The 18,727-nt window shown below is 34.6% G+C and overlaps 3 protein-coding genes across 3 annotated transcripts; 2 read left to right on the top strand and 1 right to left on the bottom strand.

The window, feature by feature from the left end:
- The first annotated feature begins 412 nt into the window (after positions 1-412).
- Positions 413-4,474, top strand: LOC110700680 (protein Asterix-like). The gene is made up of 3 exons (XM_021878259.1): positions 413-733; positions 955-1,055; positions 4,173-4,474. Exons 1-3 carry the CDS (start codon positions 590-592, stop codon positions 4,234-4,236), a joined length of 309 nt encoding a protein of 102 aa, XP_021733951.1. The 5' UTR covers positions 413-589; the 3' UTR covers positions 4,237-4,474.
- Positions 4,475-5,481: 1,007 nt separating this feature from the next.
- LOC110700679 (pentatricopeptide repeat-containing protein At3g12770-like) lies at positions 5,482-11,769 on the top strand. The gene is made up of 4 exons (XM_021878258.1): positions 5,482-5,762; positions 6,286-8,828; positions 10,344-10,581; positions 11,350-11,769. The coding sequence occupies exon 2, from the start codon at positions 6,483-6,485 to the stop codon at positions 8,691-8,693; it is 2,211 nt and encodes a 736-aa protein (XP_021733950.1). The 5' UTR covers positions 5,482-5,762; positions 6,286-6,482; the 3' UTR covers positions 8,694-8,828; positions 10,344-10,581; positions 11,350-11,769.
- A 252-nt stretch (positions 11,770-12,021) lies between these two features.
- LOC110700678 (cell division cycle protein 123 homolog) lies at positions 12,022-14,866 on the bottom strand. The gene is made up of 2 exons (XM_021878257.1): positions 14,710-14,866; positions 12,022-13,274 (listed from the first exon to the last, which is right to left on the bottom strand). Exon 2 carries the CDS (start codon positions 13,269-13,271, stop codon positions 12,243-12,245), a length of 1,029 nt encoding a protein of 342 aa, XP_021733949.1. The 5' UTR covers positions 13,272-13,274; positions 14,710-14,866; the 3' UTR covers positions 12,022-12,242.
- Positions 14,867-18,727: the final 3,861 nt, after the last annotated feature.

The raw sequence follows: 18,727 nt of genomic DNA, 5'->3' as shown, positions 1-18,727 counted from the left end.
AAGAGAGAAACACAAATGAAAGGGTAAAAGTCCTACATTGATTGGGGGAAGAGTTTTTACCTTGTTTATATATTAGAGTGCTTAAGCTCTACTAAGTTGAGTGACTTGGAGGAGGGTGTTGTACCACACGCTCGTTAGCGTGCTAACTCAAATTAGGAGGAATCGCCGGAATTTGAGAGCAATTTAGTTATAGTAGTAATCGATGTAGACTCTTTGTTTTGACGGGAACATTTAATGCATGTTTTCACCACTTTATACTTGGACAAGTCGGATAGAGTATTTAGAACAAACAAGAGTTACTAATCAAAAAATAAACATCACGCTACCACTTACAGTTGGACAAGACATGATTTCCAATTCCACTACATTAGTACTTTGGATTACATTTGAAACAATGAACATTGTACAAAGTCTTTTTCCAAATTAAATCGGATACGAATATTCCCTTATAACCGGGGATACTGTCCGGCTCAAAAACTAGTTTTCATCTCCATACAAAACCTTTTGATTACATCCGGCTCCAGCAGTAGTGAGCACTAAGCAGAACAGAACCCGGAAACAGAAACAGAAGAAGAAAAGAGGAGAGAGAATGTCTTCATCAGGCAGCGATCCAAGGCTACCATCGGCTGCCAAGCCATTCAGCAGAGCTCCTCAAGATATTCCGCCTGAACTTCCCGTCGATTACTCCGGCTTCATCGCCGTCTTATGCGCCGTCGTCGGTGCCATGTTCAGGGTAATTCTATTTCTTTTCTCCCCCTTTTTTCCCAATTTTAAATTGTCAACCCCTTTTGTTTGTTTATTTTTCGCATTAAAGATTCAATCTTTAAGCTGTTTGTTCAATGGATCTTTTGTCTACATTTTCCCAGAAATTGTAATCATAATTTTTGAATGAGATTGGGATTATTTAGAAGAAATCTTGTTAATTTAGCCTTTTTATTGTTGTGATTGTTGCAGTATAAGTTGGGATCTTGGCTTGCTATAGTCTTTTGTGCTCAGTCATTAGTGAATATGAAGAATATGGAGAATGATCTTAAGCAGATTTCTATGGCTATGATGTGAGTTTTCCCTTCACCCTTTATATTCGCCCTTCTATGTTCTTGCAATTGGGTTATTGCTCGTTTTCGTGCTCGAATTGATTGGTTGCATCCTATGTGGTTAGACTGGTTAACTTTGATAGGGAATTATATAAATTTCATCTACAGTATAATTATCTCAGGATGTATCTGTCATGGGGAGTGAATGATTTTTCTTTTGGAAGATGGGTTTATTAAGGTCTATCCAATTTGAACTTTATTCATGAAAACCTGGAATTTATTGATTACCATAGTAGTGGTATTATTATTTCGTTCTTGTAGCAATGTTACATGCTAGCTTGCTAAGAGTTAGTGTTCTTGCTATCTCAAGCCTGTTGGTATCCATCTATAGAAACAAATGCGGAATACGGATGGTTACTTAATGAAACTGGACATGTTTATGTATGTTTGGAGGTTTTAGATTAGCTTATGTTAGTCCAGATAACCTGGTATGTCAAGCAAAATTATTTGCATAGTTGATTTATCATGTCAATGCTTGAAGGCATGAGACTCTCCAAGGCGGTAAGGTGATAGGGTCTTCAGTCTTGGAGTCTAGGCATGCTGGAGTTGTGAGGCAAAGACGTGTCTAGATGAAAGTGAGATGCTTGTTACTGTACTGAAACTGTAGTCATTCATTTAAAGAAAGTTGATCTAGAGAATTGTGTCATTATTTATTGTACTTTATAGAAAAAATTTAAAGATCCATGACTTCTATATCAATTAGTCATACTGTAAAGGTGCATCTCTTCTGCCTTAGGGCACAGTCACGTCTCTTCACCTAGAGTCGTGAAGGCAACCATCTTGTGCATCTCACGACTTAGCCAGCCATGCCTGATGCCTTTTTCTGCAATGTTTTAAGCCTTTAAGTTTAAGACTCTCTAAGGTGGTAGGGTGACAGGGTATTCAGTCTTTGAGGGCATGCTAGGTGTGAGGCAAAGACGTGTCTAGGTGAAAGTGAGATGCTCATTACTGTACTTGAAACTATAGCCATTCACTTAAAGAAAGTTGATCTAGAGTATTGTGCCATTAATTATTATTAATTGTACCGTGCAAAAAAGATTTGGAGATCCATGACTTCTATATCAATTACTGATACTGTAAAGGCGTCCCTCTTCTGCCTTAGGGCACATCCTCTTCACCTAGAGTCGTGAAGGCTGTCATTCTGTGCATCTCGCGCTTAGCCAACTGTGCCTTTTTCTGCAGTGGTTCAAGCCTTTGAGTTTATGGATTTTGGGTAATCTCTTTTGTATCTGCTCCCAATTTTTCTGGGTTTGTGATGGTTTGACATCCGAGTCTGATCCTTCTTTAGTAAACCCTTTTAAACAAGCAAATGTAACTCCACCAAATGTAACCAATACATAGATATCATTAAGAGTAGATAAAATTCTTTGCATTACGTTTCTCAGTTAAAGTTGCAAATTGAATATAATATGGAACTGTGAAATCATGCAGGCTAGCTGCTTACAATGTGAAATTCTGAGGATCACCCATCTTACCATCCTTGTCAAGAATCTGATTGAGTGGACTAAAGATGAATTTTGGTTGCTAGGAAGTGAGCAGTTATTAATACAGGAGAGAAAAAGTAGTTGGTTCACCTTTTTTTTTGGATTTCTGTGTGCATTTGAGAGGAGGGAGGGGGTGTTGAAAGTCTTGACACTTGACAGACCATGTTGCAAATGAGATAGGAAAGTAAGATGATTATCAATTATCACCAAAATTGCAAGAAATTCAGAGCCTCCTGGGATATGCTATGATGTTTTTAAAACTCTAGACAATAGTATTGTTAGGTACCAATAAGAAATCTATCATGTCAATAGTTTTAGCGTATAAATTTGAATTTGGTAGCATTATAAGAAAGCAAAGATTACTGATAGAATCTTAAGGTCAAATAGGGAAAGAAGAACCTAAATGGTAAAGGTTGGTAATGTAAAGGACATGTTCTTTAAATTTATCTGAGGTTTCTAGAGCCGAAACACTTTTGAGGGAGGGAAACTAAATGTCAAAGTTTCATTGCAATGTACTTCGTTGGTGGCATTAAGCTTTTAGAGTGAATAACTCTCTCGACTATCCCATGGAATACTTAAGAAGATGCTTGATGATGGTTTGAAAAGAGGAAGGTGAAGAAAGCAGAACTTGAAAGGTTGCTATAAAATGGAAATAGATCCGAAAGTAGCAACAATATTTGATGTGGGATATCTGTTTCCGTATTAGCCCTTGCCTCTCAGTCTGTGCTTCATGTATGGCACCTTTTTGGTACCTCTACTTGATAGAATTTTTTTCACGTATGCATTGCAATTTCTGGTGGTGGTTTGGAAGAAGCTAACAAGCTTAATACTTCATATAGGACATGGAACTCACCTAATTACATATGACGCAGTCTTCTAATGGTCAAATTTTGGCTAATTTAAGAGTTCTATCGATGACAAAAGTTGTAACTTGGAAACTAACATTGTTACATCTTGGGTTTTATTGATAATGTTTATTTTGATGGTATGGTTATTTGGTAGGCTCAGTCATGAATCTCATGATGGTATATGGGTATTTGGTAGGTTTTGTCAAGATACCATGGGTAAGCCTTATTCATGTGTATCTATCTGCATATATATATCATGTGTTATACGGCCCTGTTCTGTTCACCTTATTTTCACTTATTTCAGGGTTAATAAGTTCAAGATAAGATTAGTTCAGAGTTCAGGAAAAATAAGTTTAGGTAAGTTGTGATAAGGGTTAATCAGGGCAACTAAGTTTAATTTATAACTAAAATAAGTTCTAATAAGGGCTAATAAGTTTAGATAAGTAAAAATCAGATGAATAGAACACACCTTAGGTATTCATTTTTTTATTAATGTTATTATGGTAGCATTTAGAGGGAAGGAAAACTCTAGGCTGTAAATTCGATCACTTCATTTGATTTGGAAAATTGAACATGTTTGATTTCAGTTTGAGTGCTGTTGAATTGAAATGTATTATATGAAACCTCATCATGTGGTGCTTCCCATGGCTAATGGCATCATCACGGTTCTTCAATTGCAATTGTGCAGTTTTCATGTTCGTTCTGATTCTAAATCTTCCAATGTGTTTTCTTGTCTTGGATTCCAGGTTTGCTATTATGGGATTGGTGACGAACTACATGGGGCCACGACCACCAGTTTCAAAAACTTGATAGTGTGCATCAATTTTTCTGCTTACAATTAGTACCCTAAACTTCTATAAATGGTCTTGTAGCATTACAAATTGTCACACCCTCATAAAATTTGTATTGTTTTGGCAGTCTGAAGGTGACACCCCTTGTTTTGCATCAGATTATGAGCGAGTTTAACAGGAATTGCCTGACTTCTCAATCTTGAACCAATTCTGATCTCCTTTTCAATTCTATGCAAATTGATCGATCAAATTCCTAATTTCTATCACTGTGAAAAATTTACTATTTGTATCGATTGTTGAGACACTAATTAATACAGTACTTGTTGCCTCAAAAATAAATAAATAAATAAATATTGTCATTGCTAAAAAATTCGGATACCTGGAAAACAACAACAACAAACTTTGCTTAGATTTGATTTGATTTGATTTAGTTTGAAAATTTATAACATGATTTGATTTGACTAAATTTTAACCTTATTTAAACATGACAAGTAAGGTCCTGTTTGATTCACCTTAATTTTGCTGAACTTAATTTTGCTGAACTGAAATTATTTTTACTGAACTAAACTTATTTTTACTGAAAACTTAATTTTACTTAACTGAAATTATTTTTATTGAACTTCAATTATTTTTACTGAACTTAAATTATTTTTACTGATTTTCTATTATAATTCTTCTTTAAGAAAACTGAATTTTATTGAACTGAACTTATTTTTACTAAAGTGAAATTATTTTTACTGAACTGAAATTAATTTTACTGAACTAAACTTTACTGAATTGAAATTATTTTTACTTAATATTATTTTTTTAAGGTGAAGAGAACATGGCCTAATTCTTAATCAATAATTTTTTATTTTTTTTAAAAAAAAACTTTATCAAATGAGATGTCATTAAATTTGTATTAACTTCTATTAAAAAAAAAATTGTTTTAACCTATAATTTCTATATATGATTTATTTATTTATTTTTTAATTATATGTTTTTGTAAAAACGGGATTAAATTATATCAATAACTTTTACATACACCAATATATCAAAAAACTAGAGTAACTTAAACCCGATATAATGTAACTTTTAATGATTCAAGTATTTTACGGAGTACATTCGTATAATTATACTCCCAATTCTACTTAGAAGTGTTTACATATCATATTCGCAAATTAAAAAATAATCCGAAAATTTCCACTTCAAAATGAGCAAATACAAGTACAATTTGCTTACTACTTGAAAGATCAAACGGTAAAAAATATAAATAAATCAATGGATTTTTGTTATATATGGGCATACATTTGTTGAAAGATCAATCACTTCATATGTCATTTGTTTATCGAGGAAATAAACTTCCATTATAACTTGATCTGAACATAACCGGAATCCCAAATGATAAAAATAAACCAAGTTTTTCAAAATTAGTTCTTTTAATCGTCGACCAGAAGCAACCGCAATGCCCGCCGGTGCTGCAAATACACAGTAGCAACTCCTGTCAAGCCAAGGAGGCGCGCAGTACTGCAGCACCAGCACAGATCTCAGCTCGCAACACTCAATGTCAGTTTCTTCTTCTTCATTTTTTTGCTCAACTTTGCGTTTGCTCAGTTTTTGATTATGGGTGCTTTTTAAATTAAGGTTATATATATGTACTGCATTTGGGTTTTCTTTAAATTTTTATTTTTTAATGTATTATAATAATCCCATTTGCTTAATTGGTTTTAATTTTGATGGGTTCTTGCTAAATTAAAGTTATTGCAAAGTTTATAACTTGAATAATTTGAACGATTTTATGTCAACTTATTGGAAATTTTGATAAGCTACTTTGTTTTTTAACATTATAATTGAATACCAATTTGACTAATTGAGGATACACAATTTTGTTTTGAGTTTCTGTATGTTATTTGTTGCCATTATTTTCCTTTCATAATGCTCTAAATCAATAAATTCCGTTTTAAATATTTCTATGTATTTGATTAGATGAAGCATGATTACAACTGAAGTTGGTTTATGATCTTAGGTTACAGGAATATTTCTAACCTTATTTTTGTTCAATTTTTTGGTGTTTGGTCACTATACTCAGATTATTGGGAAGAATACAAGAGTTCATTGTGATAATGGCTGATTGAGGATTTTTTGCTTGGTTCCTTCACTACTAGGAAAGGCTTATTACATCAAAAACCGACGAATCTAGAGGAAAATAAGCACGAGTTACCACAGGATCAGGACAGCCATAATACTTCATATTTGGCTTTCAGTTTTTCTTTGAAATTAGCTTCTATGTCCATGAACTTTCCTGCTTTATTTTCTTTGATTTCTGCTACTTCAAAATCGAGATTCTTTAATGTGAGGTCTCGTTTTTCATCTTCGTATTGTGTAAATGATTATACTGACGAAAACTGTAATGACCAAGCTGTCCTTCTTAAGCATCAAATTCATGTCCCTGATGCTTCTAACTTCTATAAATCTCTTTTGAGTAGCTCAACTCATGTGATTGATTTGAAGCAGATTCATGCCCAAATTATAATTTCTGGACTTCATACTAAAGAAAGCTGCTTGGTCTCTGAATTTATGAATGCATGCTTAAGAATTGGTGAAATTGGCTATGCTCGTCAGGTTTTTGATGCCTTTCCTCAACCAAATGTATCTATGTGGAATGCAATTGTTGGTGGATATAGTAAAAGTAATATGTTGCGTGAGTCAATTGAAACTTATGCTGGGATGAAGCGGGCTGGGGTGAGTCCTGATTACTATATTCTTACACAAGTGCTCAAGGCATGCAGCTTATTAAAGCTTCTTCAGATGGGTGGGGCTATCCACGGGCATATATGTAGGCTTGGGCATAATTCTAACATGTTTGTGCAAAGTGGACTGGTTTCACTTTATGCTGAGTGTGGTAGAATTGATTATGCGAAGAAGCTTGTTTCTTATAATGGCTTGTTGTGTAGTAGTAGATCAATTGTTGTTTCTTGGACCGCCATTATATCAAAATGTGCACAAAGTGGTAATTCCATGGAGGCTTTGAGACTTTTCAGGGATATGAAGATGATGAAAATGAAGCCTGATTGGATTACTCTAGTGAGTGTTCTGAGAGCTTGTGCCGATCTTGATTATTTGGAACAAGGAAAATCTCTACATGGTTGTGTCCTTAAAATGGGTCTCGAATCAGAGGAAGATTTGCAAATTTCACTTACAGCTATGTACGCAAAATGTGGGGAAGTAATGGTGGCAAGGTATTTATTTGATCAGATAAATAAACAAAATGTGATATTGTGGAATGCTATGATTTCTGGATATGCTAAAAATGGTTATGCTGAGGAAGCTGTAGAGCTGTTCAAACTATTGGCCAAGAAGAAGGATATGAAGCCAGATTCTATCACTCTGAGGGCTGCTATTCTAGCCTGTGCTCAAGTTGGTTCAATTGATCTGGCAAGATGGATGAATGATTATGTCTGTAGAAGTGATTACCTAAATCATGTATATGTCAAAACAGCACTTGTTGATATGTTTGCTAAATGTGGAAGTGTGGAAGTAGCTAGGCAAGTTTTCAATAAGATTCGTGATAAGGACGTTGTTGTTTGGAGTGCCATGATAGTGGGATATGGATTGCATGGCCGGGGCCGAGAAGCTATTGATCTTTATGATGCAATGGTGCAAGCTGAAGTGATGCCTAACGATGTCACTTTTCTTGGGCTTCTTCTGGCATGTAAAAACTCAGGGCTGGTCAGAGAGGGATGGACTTTTTTTCATAGCATGAAAAATTACGGTATAGAGCCTCTTCACCAACATTATGCTTGTGTTGTTGATCTGCTTGCTCGTGCTGGCTACTTGGCAGAAGCCTACAAATTTATTGTTAGAATGCCCATGCAACCAGGGATAACGGTATGGGGTGCCCTTCTGAGTGCATGCAAAATCTATCGCCATGTACAAATGGGAGAATACGCAGCTGCTAAAGTTTTTGCGATAGATCCATATGATGCTGGACACTATGTCCAGCTATCAAATCTGTATGCTACAGCACGTATGTGGGATCAGGTTAATGAAATTCGCAAGCTTATGAAAGAGAGAGGGTTGAGCAAGGATTTTGGATTTAGTCTAATTGAAATCAATGGAAAGCTCCAAGTTTTTCGTGTAGGAGACAATTCACATCCAAGATATGAGGAAATTTGGAAAAAGCTTGCTGATTTGGAGAGGAGGTTGAAAGAGGCTGGATTTTCCCCTAATTCAGAATCTAATTTACATGATTTAAGTTCTGAGGACATGCAGGAGAGTCTTTGTAATCATAGTGAGAGGTTAGCTGTTGCTTATGGTCTCATCTCAACACCATCAGGAAACACACTTCAGATAACAAAAAATCTCAGGGCATGTGTCAACTGTCACTCTGCTATTAAACTTATATCAAAATTCACCAATCGGGAAATAATTATTCGAGATGCTAACCGATTTCATCATTTCAAAGACGGAGCTTGTTCTTGTGGAGACTACTGGTGAGTGGTGAAAGCATTTGTGCATGTTATGATGATTTGGTTGAACCACTCTAGAGGAGATGCTTCAGAGAATCAGATAACGTTCCACCAAGGGTTAAAGAACTCCACGCTGAAGGAGTATGAATGCCACATTTGCCAGGTACCAATTGCATTGTATTGTTGTACATAGTTTCTAGCACCATGCATCATCTCCGTGAATTCTTTCTCCATGACCATGTATTTGGCATCTATTATATGTGTGGCAGTCCCAAGTCTCAAGAAGAATATCATCTCATTGAATTATTTCTCCATGACCATTTATTTAGCATCTATTATATGTGTGGCTTGATGTTCTGCATTTTGATAACAAGAAACTACTAAACTCTTGGTTACATGTTTGGGAGCAGGAGGAAGCATGGGGGAACCATCTTCTGTTAGTTTTATGTAGTATATAGGAAAGGGAAATCAAAGGAGACAATTTCCTTCCCCCTAAGCAAACCCTGCGAAAGTTGAAAAGTTGGAAGGAAAGCTTTCAGCCTAATCCTTGCCTCCCTTCCCTTCTCTCACCTTCCCTCTATACCAGTGTAAAAATAAGCATATAATGTTATCTAGGAACAACTAGTCTATATTAACACATCTTATGCTGAAACTTAGCTGGTAGATTGATTACTTCAAAGTATATGCATATGCTTGTTGGCATTCTCTGAAAAAATTATAAGCAGTATCAACGAATTCAATAGATTTGAAGGAATGACCTGTAAAGCAGATGAGACTGACAGCAGTCATTGAGAAACTGAAATCAGCTAAGAAATGGCTTTACTACATACAATTATTGATTTGCAACTAGTTCTTTGTCTTGGAGAAAAGTTATCCTTTTGTATACATCAGTCAGTAGCTCAGTAATATTAATATATATGGAACCTTTTCTTCCGACTTCCCCAAGTAAGTTGGCTTTAAAAAATAACTAATTCACGTTGATCAAAGATATGAACTTGTTTTGTTGATCTATACTTGAGATTTTCTGATCTCTGGCACAAAGACAAAATTGTATTTCAGAAAACAATACAATCCATAGATGCCCTTAGCCCTCAGATTTTCAATTACAATGACTCAACCCCAAATGCCATTGTGTATCATACAGGCAAGCCTTGTGGCCATGTAGCCCATGTTTTCATCCTTTTTCTTTTTTGGTATTTGTTGCTGGAACAAATAACTTCCTTTACCCAGATATTTTTCATTTGGAAATTTTGCCTATTTTTTGGAATGGTGGATTGATGCCTAATGCTTGAAATCGTTTGAATAAAGTTTATGATATTATTCAGTGAAAATTTAGAAACCAGATTCTTTACTAGCTGTTTATTCAATCATAATACTGGTTGAGTGCCTGTATCTTGTTTATGGTTTCTCTTTTACTAGGAAGGGCCATTTTTAAAATATTTTTTTACCATTCTAAGTTGCTTGATTGAATGAGCATGTCTCAGTTTAGTTGGAAGTATGTTTACCATATTTTGTTAGTAGAATTATCTAGTCTATTGATGATATACTGTTTATTGATCTCCTAAGATATGAAAGGAGCTTTTCTATATTCTTCTGTGCTGGACCACAGAACCTGCTACAAATTGCTTTCATATAACCATCTGTTGGCATCTGATTTGTACTTAATATTGATGCACAGATATCTACACACTTTCTTCTGAGCATGTTGTCTTGATCAAGAATGATGAATGAACTTGATGATTGAGTAATTCAAGGACTTCATGTAAGTCAAAGTTCCTCCTATATGGATGCAGTAAGTCAAGACTGGAAATGATATTTGGAAGCTTTCAAGCAACTACCAATACTGCAGGGAAGTTTTTGAGGAGAGTTTGAGGGTATCCCTGTAATCAATAGTCTTCAAAAGTCTTCTAGTTAAGGTTAGCCAACTTCAACCCTTTTATCTTTGTGAATCAAAAACTGATTACAATGAGTTGGGTTGAATGGTCTCTTATGAAAATGAAACATGTTCAAGTGAAAGTTTGCTTAAAATCCTTTCGAGCCTGAAAAATGGGAGTTGGATAGGCTGTTATGCTAGAATCATATGAATAATATGTTGATATAATACTGTATTACTTCAACACTTAAACAATGATCTGCAAGACATAAATCAGTCTTCACAAGTAACATAACGAACATAGGAGTCGAAAAATATAACATCAACATTTCATATAATATTGGTTTGTTCTTTTCTTTTCTTTTTTTTTTTTCTTTTTTTTTGTTAAAAAAACAACTTGTTTCCTTCGATCTGATCTAAAAACTCGATTTAATAGATAATTCAAACCAAATAACTAATTGGGTTCGGATTGATTTGGGCTGTGGATTTAATCATATTTTATTTCACCCTTGGTTGATCAATGTTCATCACTTCATCTTATACAAATGTATAGAATATCTATATGAAATTGTATATCTTTTAAAAAAAATAATATGAAATTGTATATCTTTTAAAAAAAATAATATGAAATTGTATATCTTTTAAAAAAAATAATATGAAATTGTATATTATGTTTCAATGTTGCATGATCATTTGCTGAATACTTTTTGAAGATGAGAATTATAGTTGGAAGTGAACATTTGTGTACCCTTTGTAGCTACGTTGTTCTTGTTAGTCTAAAATTCTAAATTGGTTTTTATCAAATCTGCAGGTAGCGATCGTGTACGGAATCACAATTTGGGGCTGATATTAGGTTCAAATTGGCATCTGTTAGAACTGTGTCTGCTGTTCGTTGAAACATTGCTTCCCAGCATCCTTACATAGTCTATCTATCATCTTCTTGGAGCGTGATTGCATGAAGTACTCTTTGGGTTTATGATCTGGATTCTGGAAGGGTGTAGTGTATAGGACCAAGCTTGCAACTGTAATGCTTATATGAGGCCTATTTGTAAGCTTGATTATTTTAGACTCGATGACACAGTCCATAACAGGTGTGAGGACGCGGCATTAATGGGATATATCTTGTTTTAAATTAAGGTTGTTTCACCTGCCCTAATGTGCAAATACACGCACACATTTAACTTTGTTAATTTGTGTAAAATTGCTTATCTGAGGCTCATTTGTAAGCACATATCACTCGCATTAATTAGTTATTCTAACGCCCCAAAGCGCTTGTTATTAAGATCTTTTTTTACAACGAACAATGGAAATTAATCTTTATATCATAAGATTTGTATTGATTACTAATCCGTACTTCACAACTAGATCTATATATGATACGGAGTATTATTTAAGGTCACCTAAGATAATATATACAAGAAATCAATGTTAAATAACGTTGGGATGATATAACATTTGAGTTTAGATAATAAATTATTACCAATGAAATTAAATTAATTATTATTAAGATAATGTGAGAGGATTGTATTAAGAGTATGTTACTACAACATAACCCCTAAAACTAACACTAAAAAAATAAAATGAAAACTCATACAACATCAATACTCTTTAAGTCAAAAGTAATACTGTAATAAGAAAGAACTTAGTTAGCTAAGCATACAATAAAGTATAATAGGATACTACATCCTAATCAGTAAGCTCCAGCTAACCAGATGGCAAATGTTTATGCACCTGCTTCTGGAGACCTCTCATCTGCTGCTGCAACTCCTCATCTGCATTCCTTAAAAATTGATCCCAACCACTTCCCGCGCTCATATCTATATAATCATAAGGGACTGCAGTCTTCAAACCTGGGCGTACTGTATGCTGGCTTTCCACTATTCTAAAATCAACCTCTTCCTCTACCCTTCCACCTTGCTCTAACTCCTCCCAAGTAAACAGTAACGGCAGTGTAAATGCACCCCAAGGATTAAAATCAATCAGCTTCACCCTCCTGTCTTTCGTAACATAAACATCAAAAGTGTAATTTTCGGATTTGAATTTCCCTTCAACATTGTCAAGGAAGAAATCATGGATCAGATCTCTGAGCTCGTCTTTCTTTTCCAGTACAGCAGGATAATAAGCAGTGACTTCACGTTGAGAAATTCCAACAAGTTGCTGAGAACAGACAAAGCAACGGAATTCCATCTCTGGTCTCAAAAAGGGGTACCATTTGCGCAAGGCAAGGTAGAATTGAGAGGGTCTTGACATAGTCTTGTCACTGCATGAATCATATGGATGGCACAAATCGTGGACTACAGAATCAGATGCTTTGAGTAACAGAGCTATGTCACTAAATGAAGTGCATTTGAGGGTTCCAGTGGTGCTGATCCAAGCAGCATCTTTTGGTGAACTCCAATTTAATTTAGGAAAGACAGCACCACCAAGGGATTCGATTGAATCTTTGATCTTCAATTCAAGCTCTGGGAACGAAGGGGGTGGTGATGAAGGCTCTGACTCATCTTCAGATCCTTCCGACAGTTGGTAGTCCTCCTCATCTTCAGGTTTATGAATCCTATTGGGCAAGGCGTCTTCATTTGACACAGACGTGGGAAGCAGAAAAGGACCAGAATCTCCAACCAGATACTGAATAAAGGATTCAGGGAGTTCATGGATAAAGGTCTTTATAGAGACTGGTTTAAATTTTGGATACCATTCTTGAATCTGGCAACAAGTCACTTCTTCTTGCTTCATTTTCTAAAACCAAAAAGATAGTAGAGAAGAAATAATAAAACATTGAATAACAATTACAAAGACTTGACCACAAATTAGAAAACAACTGTCAAACATAGTCATCCATGGTTTCTGTCAACATTGGCAATTCGTCTTCATGGATAAGAGTAGTATTTTTTAAGTAGGGTGTTTTGCTTTGCAGTCCCCCCATGATGACTATCTTGTACTCTTATCCAAACTAATAAGAGAAATAGTAGATGTGTATTCAATATTGATCGATTTGTTGCCTAGAGACAGTTTAAGAAATTTGTGCCAAGTTGCCAACCCTAATAAGACAATCACTTTGAGACGACAGAGTAATTCTGATAAGCCAATGAGGTACTAAAGTCTAAGTGCCTGACGCGGCAATTTCAGACTAATTATGAAAAGAAACTTTGGGAAAATGCTTTTCAAAGAACACAGTTTGAAGATCTCACAAAAACTCTCCCTCAGGAAAAAGTATGAAGGTTAAAGCATGTAGCCACGTAAGGGCCTACAAATGCTAAATGGCACCTTTGAGAGTCATAAAAGACCAAGATTGGGTCCTTCAAGTATGACGTAGAGCCCCTTAGGCTCTCAAAACAATGAACTGAAGAAGAGATAAACCCAAGTCCCAGAACTACATGATTGATCTTAAGGCTGGTCATAAGGCAGGTCGAGGTGGGTTAATGTCAGGGCAAGGCAAAAAAGATCGTTTGTAATAAGTAACAAGTCAGATCAGGGTCATGTTCTTCCACGACCAAGCCAATGTGGGTACTTACTTGATGATGAGTCAAGTGATCGGGTCAAACACAAAGTATGTTATTCATCCTCAATATTAGCTACCAATTTGAAGAAACCTGATTAATATAGAGTAACATAACTCCATAATACTGACTTATATATTGACAGAAAGCCACAAAAAGAACTCCCCACATCCTCATATTATACGTTACTCATACTCTTCATTTCACCTCAAGTACTCGTGTCACTAATCCTTGACCGTCTAACATGGGCAAGACACCCACTTGACACATACTCGTGTTGGACATGGGTACCAATCCGGAGAAACATAGTTCATAATCACTAATAAAACCCACCCATCAACTGAATTCGGCTACTAATTCGACCCAATAAACATTAATACCCACCAAAAGCTATTAATCAATCAAATAAACAAAAAAAATTCCGCACACTCATAGCCAATTGACGCTTTACAATTGTAATCAAATTGGTTACAACTTTTCTATGCCATTACACAAGAACAATGATTATTACCTCTTATTTCAGCAAAGCAACTCTCAAATTATGAGCTTTTTATTGTTGATCAAATTCAAAATCACCAAAAGAAAGTTTCAGTATGCTCTAAAATCAAGATTTACCCAGAAAATAAAATTGATTGTAACAACATAATTTACCCAAAATTAATCAGAAGAATTACCTGTTATGCAATTCCAATGAGTGAAACGGCGGGAGAAGAGAGGGTGGCGGCGAATTTTGTAGTGGGTTGTTCTGTAAAGTACCCTGTATTAAGTTATTAACCCTCTTCGGCTCTTCGAGGTGAATTGTAAGTGATGAGGATTAATGATGACCATTAATTAGTAATTAGAGCATGTGTTAAATAGTCGTACATGTTTTTTTTTTAAAAAAAAAATTAATTCGTTAATATATTATTTATTTATAGAGAGATTTAAATCTAATACTACATATTTATTTTAAAAGAGAGAGTGAGGGATAGATCAAGTGGTTAGAGCTTCCCTCTTGATTCTAGGAGGTCCCGGGATCGATTCTCACCCCGCCCTTGTGGCTCTCTAAACACCAAAAAACATATTTATTTTAAACTATAATACATTAGTCCAAATTATCACCAAAACTATAATCGTTTTTTTTAAACTCACAAACACGAATTATATATCTTCTTTACTTAATATTTAAAACCTATAACCAAGAAACTAAGAAAGGCACATGTCCCCCATCCATTCTATTACATTTTTCCAACCATAGTGTCACATGTCATCTTACACTATTAATTTTTTATTACACCATTTTAAAATTCTTTTGTTAAACTTATATTTTATTTTTCATACACACTCCATCTCTTCATCTTCTTCTTTCCCCTTTAATTCAATCTTTTCCTATTCTCTCTTTAATTTTAGCACTTCCACCTTTTATTTAAGCCTTTTTTTCGATTAAAGTTCCAAAATTTTAATTTCTTTAATCATGTTTCTGATTACATATTATACCCTATAATGACTTACTGGTATTTCCTCACTTATCTCTCAATACAATTTTATAGGAATAACTCGTGCATTGCACAGGTAGTTAGAAAAAAGAATTTTAGGTACATAAGAGTTAGGGTGAGTTTATCCCTAGACTCGGACGCAAACTCTCGACTATGTCATATCACTATATCAACTTTTCATTAACTTTTAAATACTTTTTTTTATTATTCAGATTCATACAAGACTTTCTTCAAATTCACACATTATTCCAAGACTCACTCCATACTTACTTATTCTCTTCAAAATATATTTATTTTATTTGTAAGATATCTTTAATTAATTTTTTAAAATTATTGTAAGCTTTTGCTTGGTGAGATGACAAGTTTTGATTGGCAACCAACCAACTAATGGACCCCCATTTGTTCTCCATGTAAAGTCTCGACTGAGTTTTGATTTTTCAAACTCAATCCAAGACTCATCAGAGTCATCACATGAGTCTTTGATGACTTTATTACAAGAATCTTGAACAAAACTCATATTAAAACTTTGCTCAAGACTTGCAATAAACTCATCCTTACCATTGAGACAACACAAATTAAAGGGAAACCTATTCAATCCACATCCTCAAGGGCCTCAACTCACCAAAATCCAAGTCAAATAAGAGCACCAATAATGATTCCTAGAGAAAAGCTTTCACGAGAACCTTTACTCAGCTTATGGAAAAGAAACAAATTATTAACTTCAATGATGAGTTGTTGTTGCGAATTAAACCCTCTTTCATGTTGGCGTGATTCATTTAAAGTTGGCTATGAGTCTATTAATTTGTTGTAGTCATGAGGAAAATTCTCATTTAATTCATTTGTTTGTAATTAAAGGATTAATCTTCTTTTTCAGTTGACACTTAATACACTCAAAGAACGTAGTTTTATTAGTAGTGAGATTAAAAACTGCTAGAGATTTGGGTGAGGATCTCTTTATGGTTTCTTCTTACTCCCAAATCTAATTCATATTTGTCATTCAAATGCATAAATTTTAATACATTAGGATTTTGTCACTAATCTACACTTGTATTTACATTAAGTCACATTATGTGGTCTTATCGAAGAAGGTATTCACAAACGCATCGAATTTCCACCCCATTTGCACACCTTGTACAAGATAGTTGCATGATCACACAACTTTGAACCAACGTGCCAGGTATTGAATCTCCTATATGATCATGTATTCTTGTTCCCAAGTTCTCACCCATCCATATTCCTCCTTGAGGTACATGTACACTCCAAGGTCCTACATCCCTAAGTCTTCATTGTAATGACTACCGATGTCTATAATTCAACATTTATCTCTTTTTTTCTCTTTCTGTTTTGTTTGAAGTTGTTCATCGTTTATAAAAAAAAATTGACTAATTTTCCTACACTAATAACTTAGCTATTGCTTAATAAAAGCGATCCTAATGACAATCCAATATAAAAATTTTGGACTTTTCGAACCTTTTCTAATCATATTAAAAGTCTACAAATTTATTAATCCTTCATCTTTCTTTTACTACGAAACCATACATTTTTGTTTTCAAGTGATAAATTTCCTTGATAACTTCATCTAATCATAGTCTCATAAAACTCTTTTTCATATCTATACTAATCTATACTAAGACGTTCCTAAAAATGTCGATATGCCACATAGTCTCTTATGTATTGTGCACCTTCCCAATACTTCGTGACGCCACAACCAATCGTATTATATGCATAATATGACACATCACCCAAGCAACCAAAATTGCTCTATATAAGAGCATGTACAACGGTGAGTCAGTACCCTCCTCAGAACTATCTCTCACTTTTTTTGAGTTAGCTTACCATTGAAATATCTGACTCATTACTTACTCACAGTATGAGGTAGCAACGTCTGAAGCGGCACTGAGTATGAGCGTGAGTTGCGGACTTTCTAAACCAAAGAATCTGATTTTTTTTAGGTCCAATTATCACATGACACTTGTCATGAATATTGCAAGTTGTGTTTGATGTTTGCTATTTGTGTTTGATGTTTGCTGTAGAATGCAACGGCTATATTAATTTTTAACAGTTAGTATTGCTATAATGCTCCAACGGTAGTTTCTCACTTCATTTAAACATATTTCCAAAAAATAATTTCACCAACGGTATAATTATAATTTTATCTATAAATAGAGCCTAATATTGATATAGTTTCTCACCCTTAAAATTTCACTCTTCTTTTTTCATTATAAAAATAATTTGTGATTATGGATCTTAATAATCCTAATTACGGAAGTGGTTCCTCTCAAAATAATCCAAATAACCAATCTTCCAATTCTCCAAATTTTCAAAGTAATTTTCATTTTGATCCAAATAACCCTTATAATCCAAATGCTCAAAGGATGTTATTTTATAACATTCCTAACCAACCAACGCATTCAAACCAACAATTTGTACAACAATTCCCAAATCAATTTCCAAACCAAAATTACACCCAACAATTCTCAAACCAATTTTTAAACCAAAATTTGCAACAAATTCCCCAAAATTATCCTTCTGGTTTTATGTTCCCAATGTCGCAACATTATGGTGTGAACCAAATAATTCAAAACAGTCCAGCAACTCCCGAGGGAGAAAGAAGCAGTAACTTAACCCCACCCGATGATCCTAGGGTTCAACAACAAGCCAATGATGATGCTGATGGTGTTGGTGATGATGATGTTGTTCAAGGTCCCCACGGGAGCAACACTAATGTAAGGGCAGAAAAATGGGGTGCAAAAGAAGATGATGCCCTCGTTTCGGCTTGGAGTGTTACAAGCTCGATTTGCAATAATACGTCAACCAAGTCTAGCATGGTCGATCGAAATTTTATGGAAAATTGTAATGGCTTGTATTATCATGCACAATATGATTGTTGAAGATGAGCGAGATGGATATTTGCATTATGATGCAACTGAATTTATCAATGACCAACCCCAAAATGTAGCTGAATCATCAACTAGTAACAACAACCAACCATTTACTGTGAGAAGTGGACGATTGGATAGGCTCAATCTAAATGGTTATATGGAAAATAGAAATAATGTTCGTGATAGGGAGACCCATATTGCACTAAAGAATGATTTGTTGAACATATATGGGGACGTTTCGGCAACGAATGAAGAGATGACAAAAGTCGCTGTTAATGAATATTGTATTTTAAATTTTAATGGATGTCTTTGCTAAATAAACTATGTTATTTATA

Source organism: Chenopodium quinoa, unplaced genomic scaffold (assembly GCF_001683475.1).
Source record: "Chenopodium quinoa cultivar QQ74 unplaced genomic scaffold, ASM168347v1, whole genome shotgun sequence".
In the NCBI taxonomy this organism is placed as follows: Eukaryota; Viridiplantae; Streptophyta; class Magnoliopsida; order Caryophyllales; family Amaranthaceae; genus Chenopodium; species Chenopodium quinoa.
This window is presented reverse-complemented; position numbering and strand designations above follow the sequence as displayed.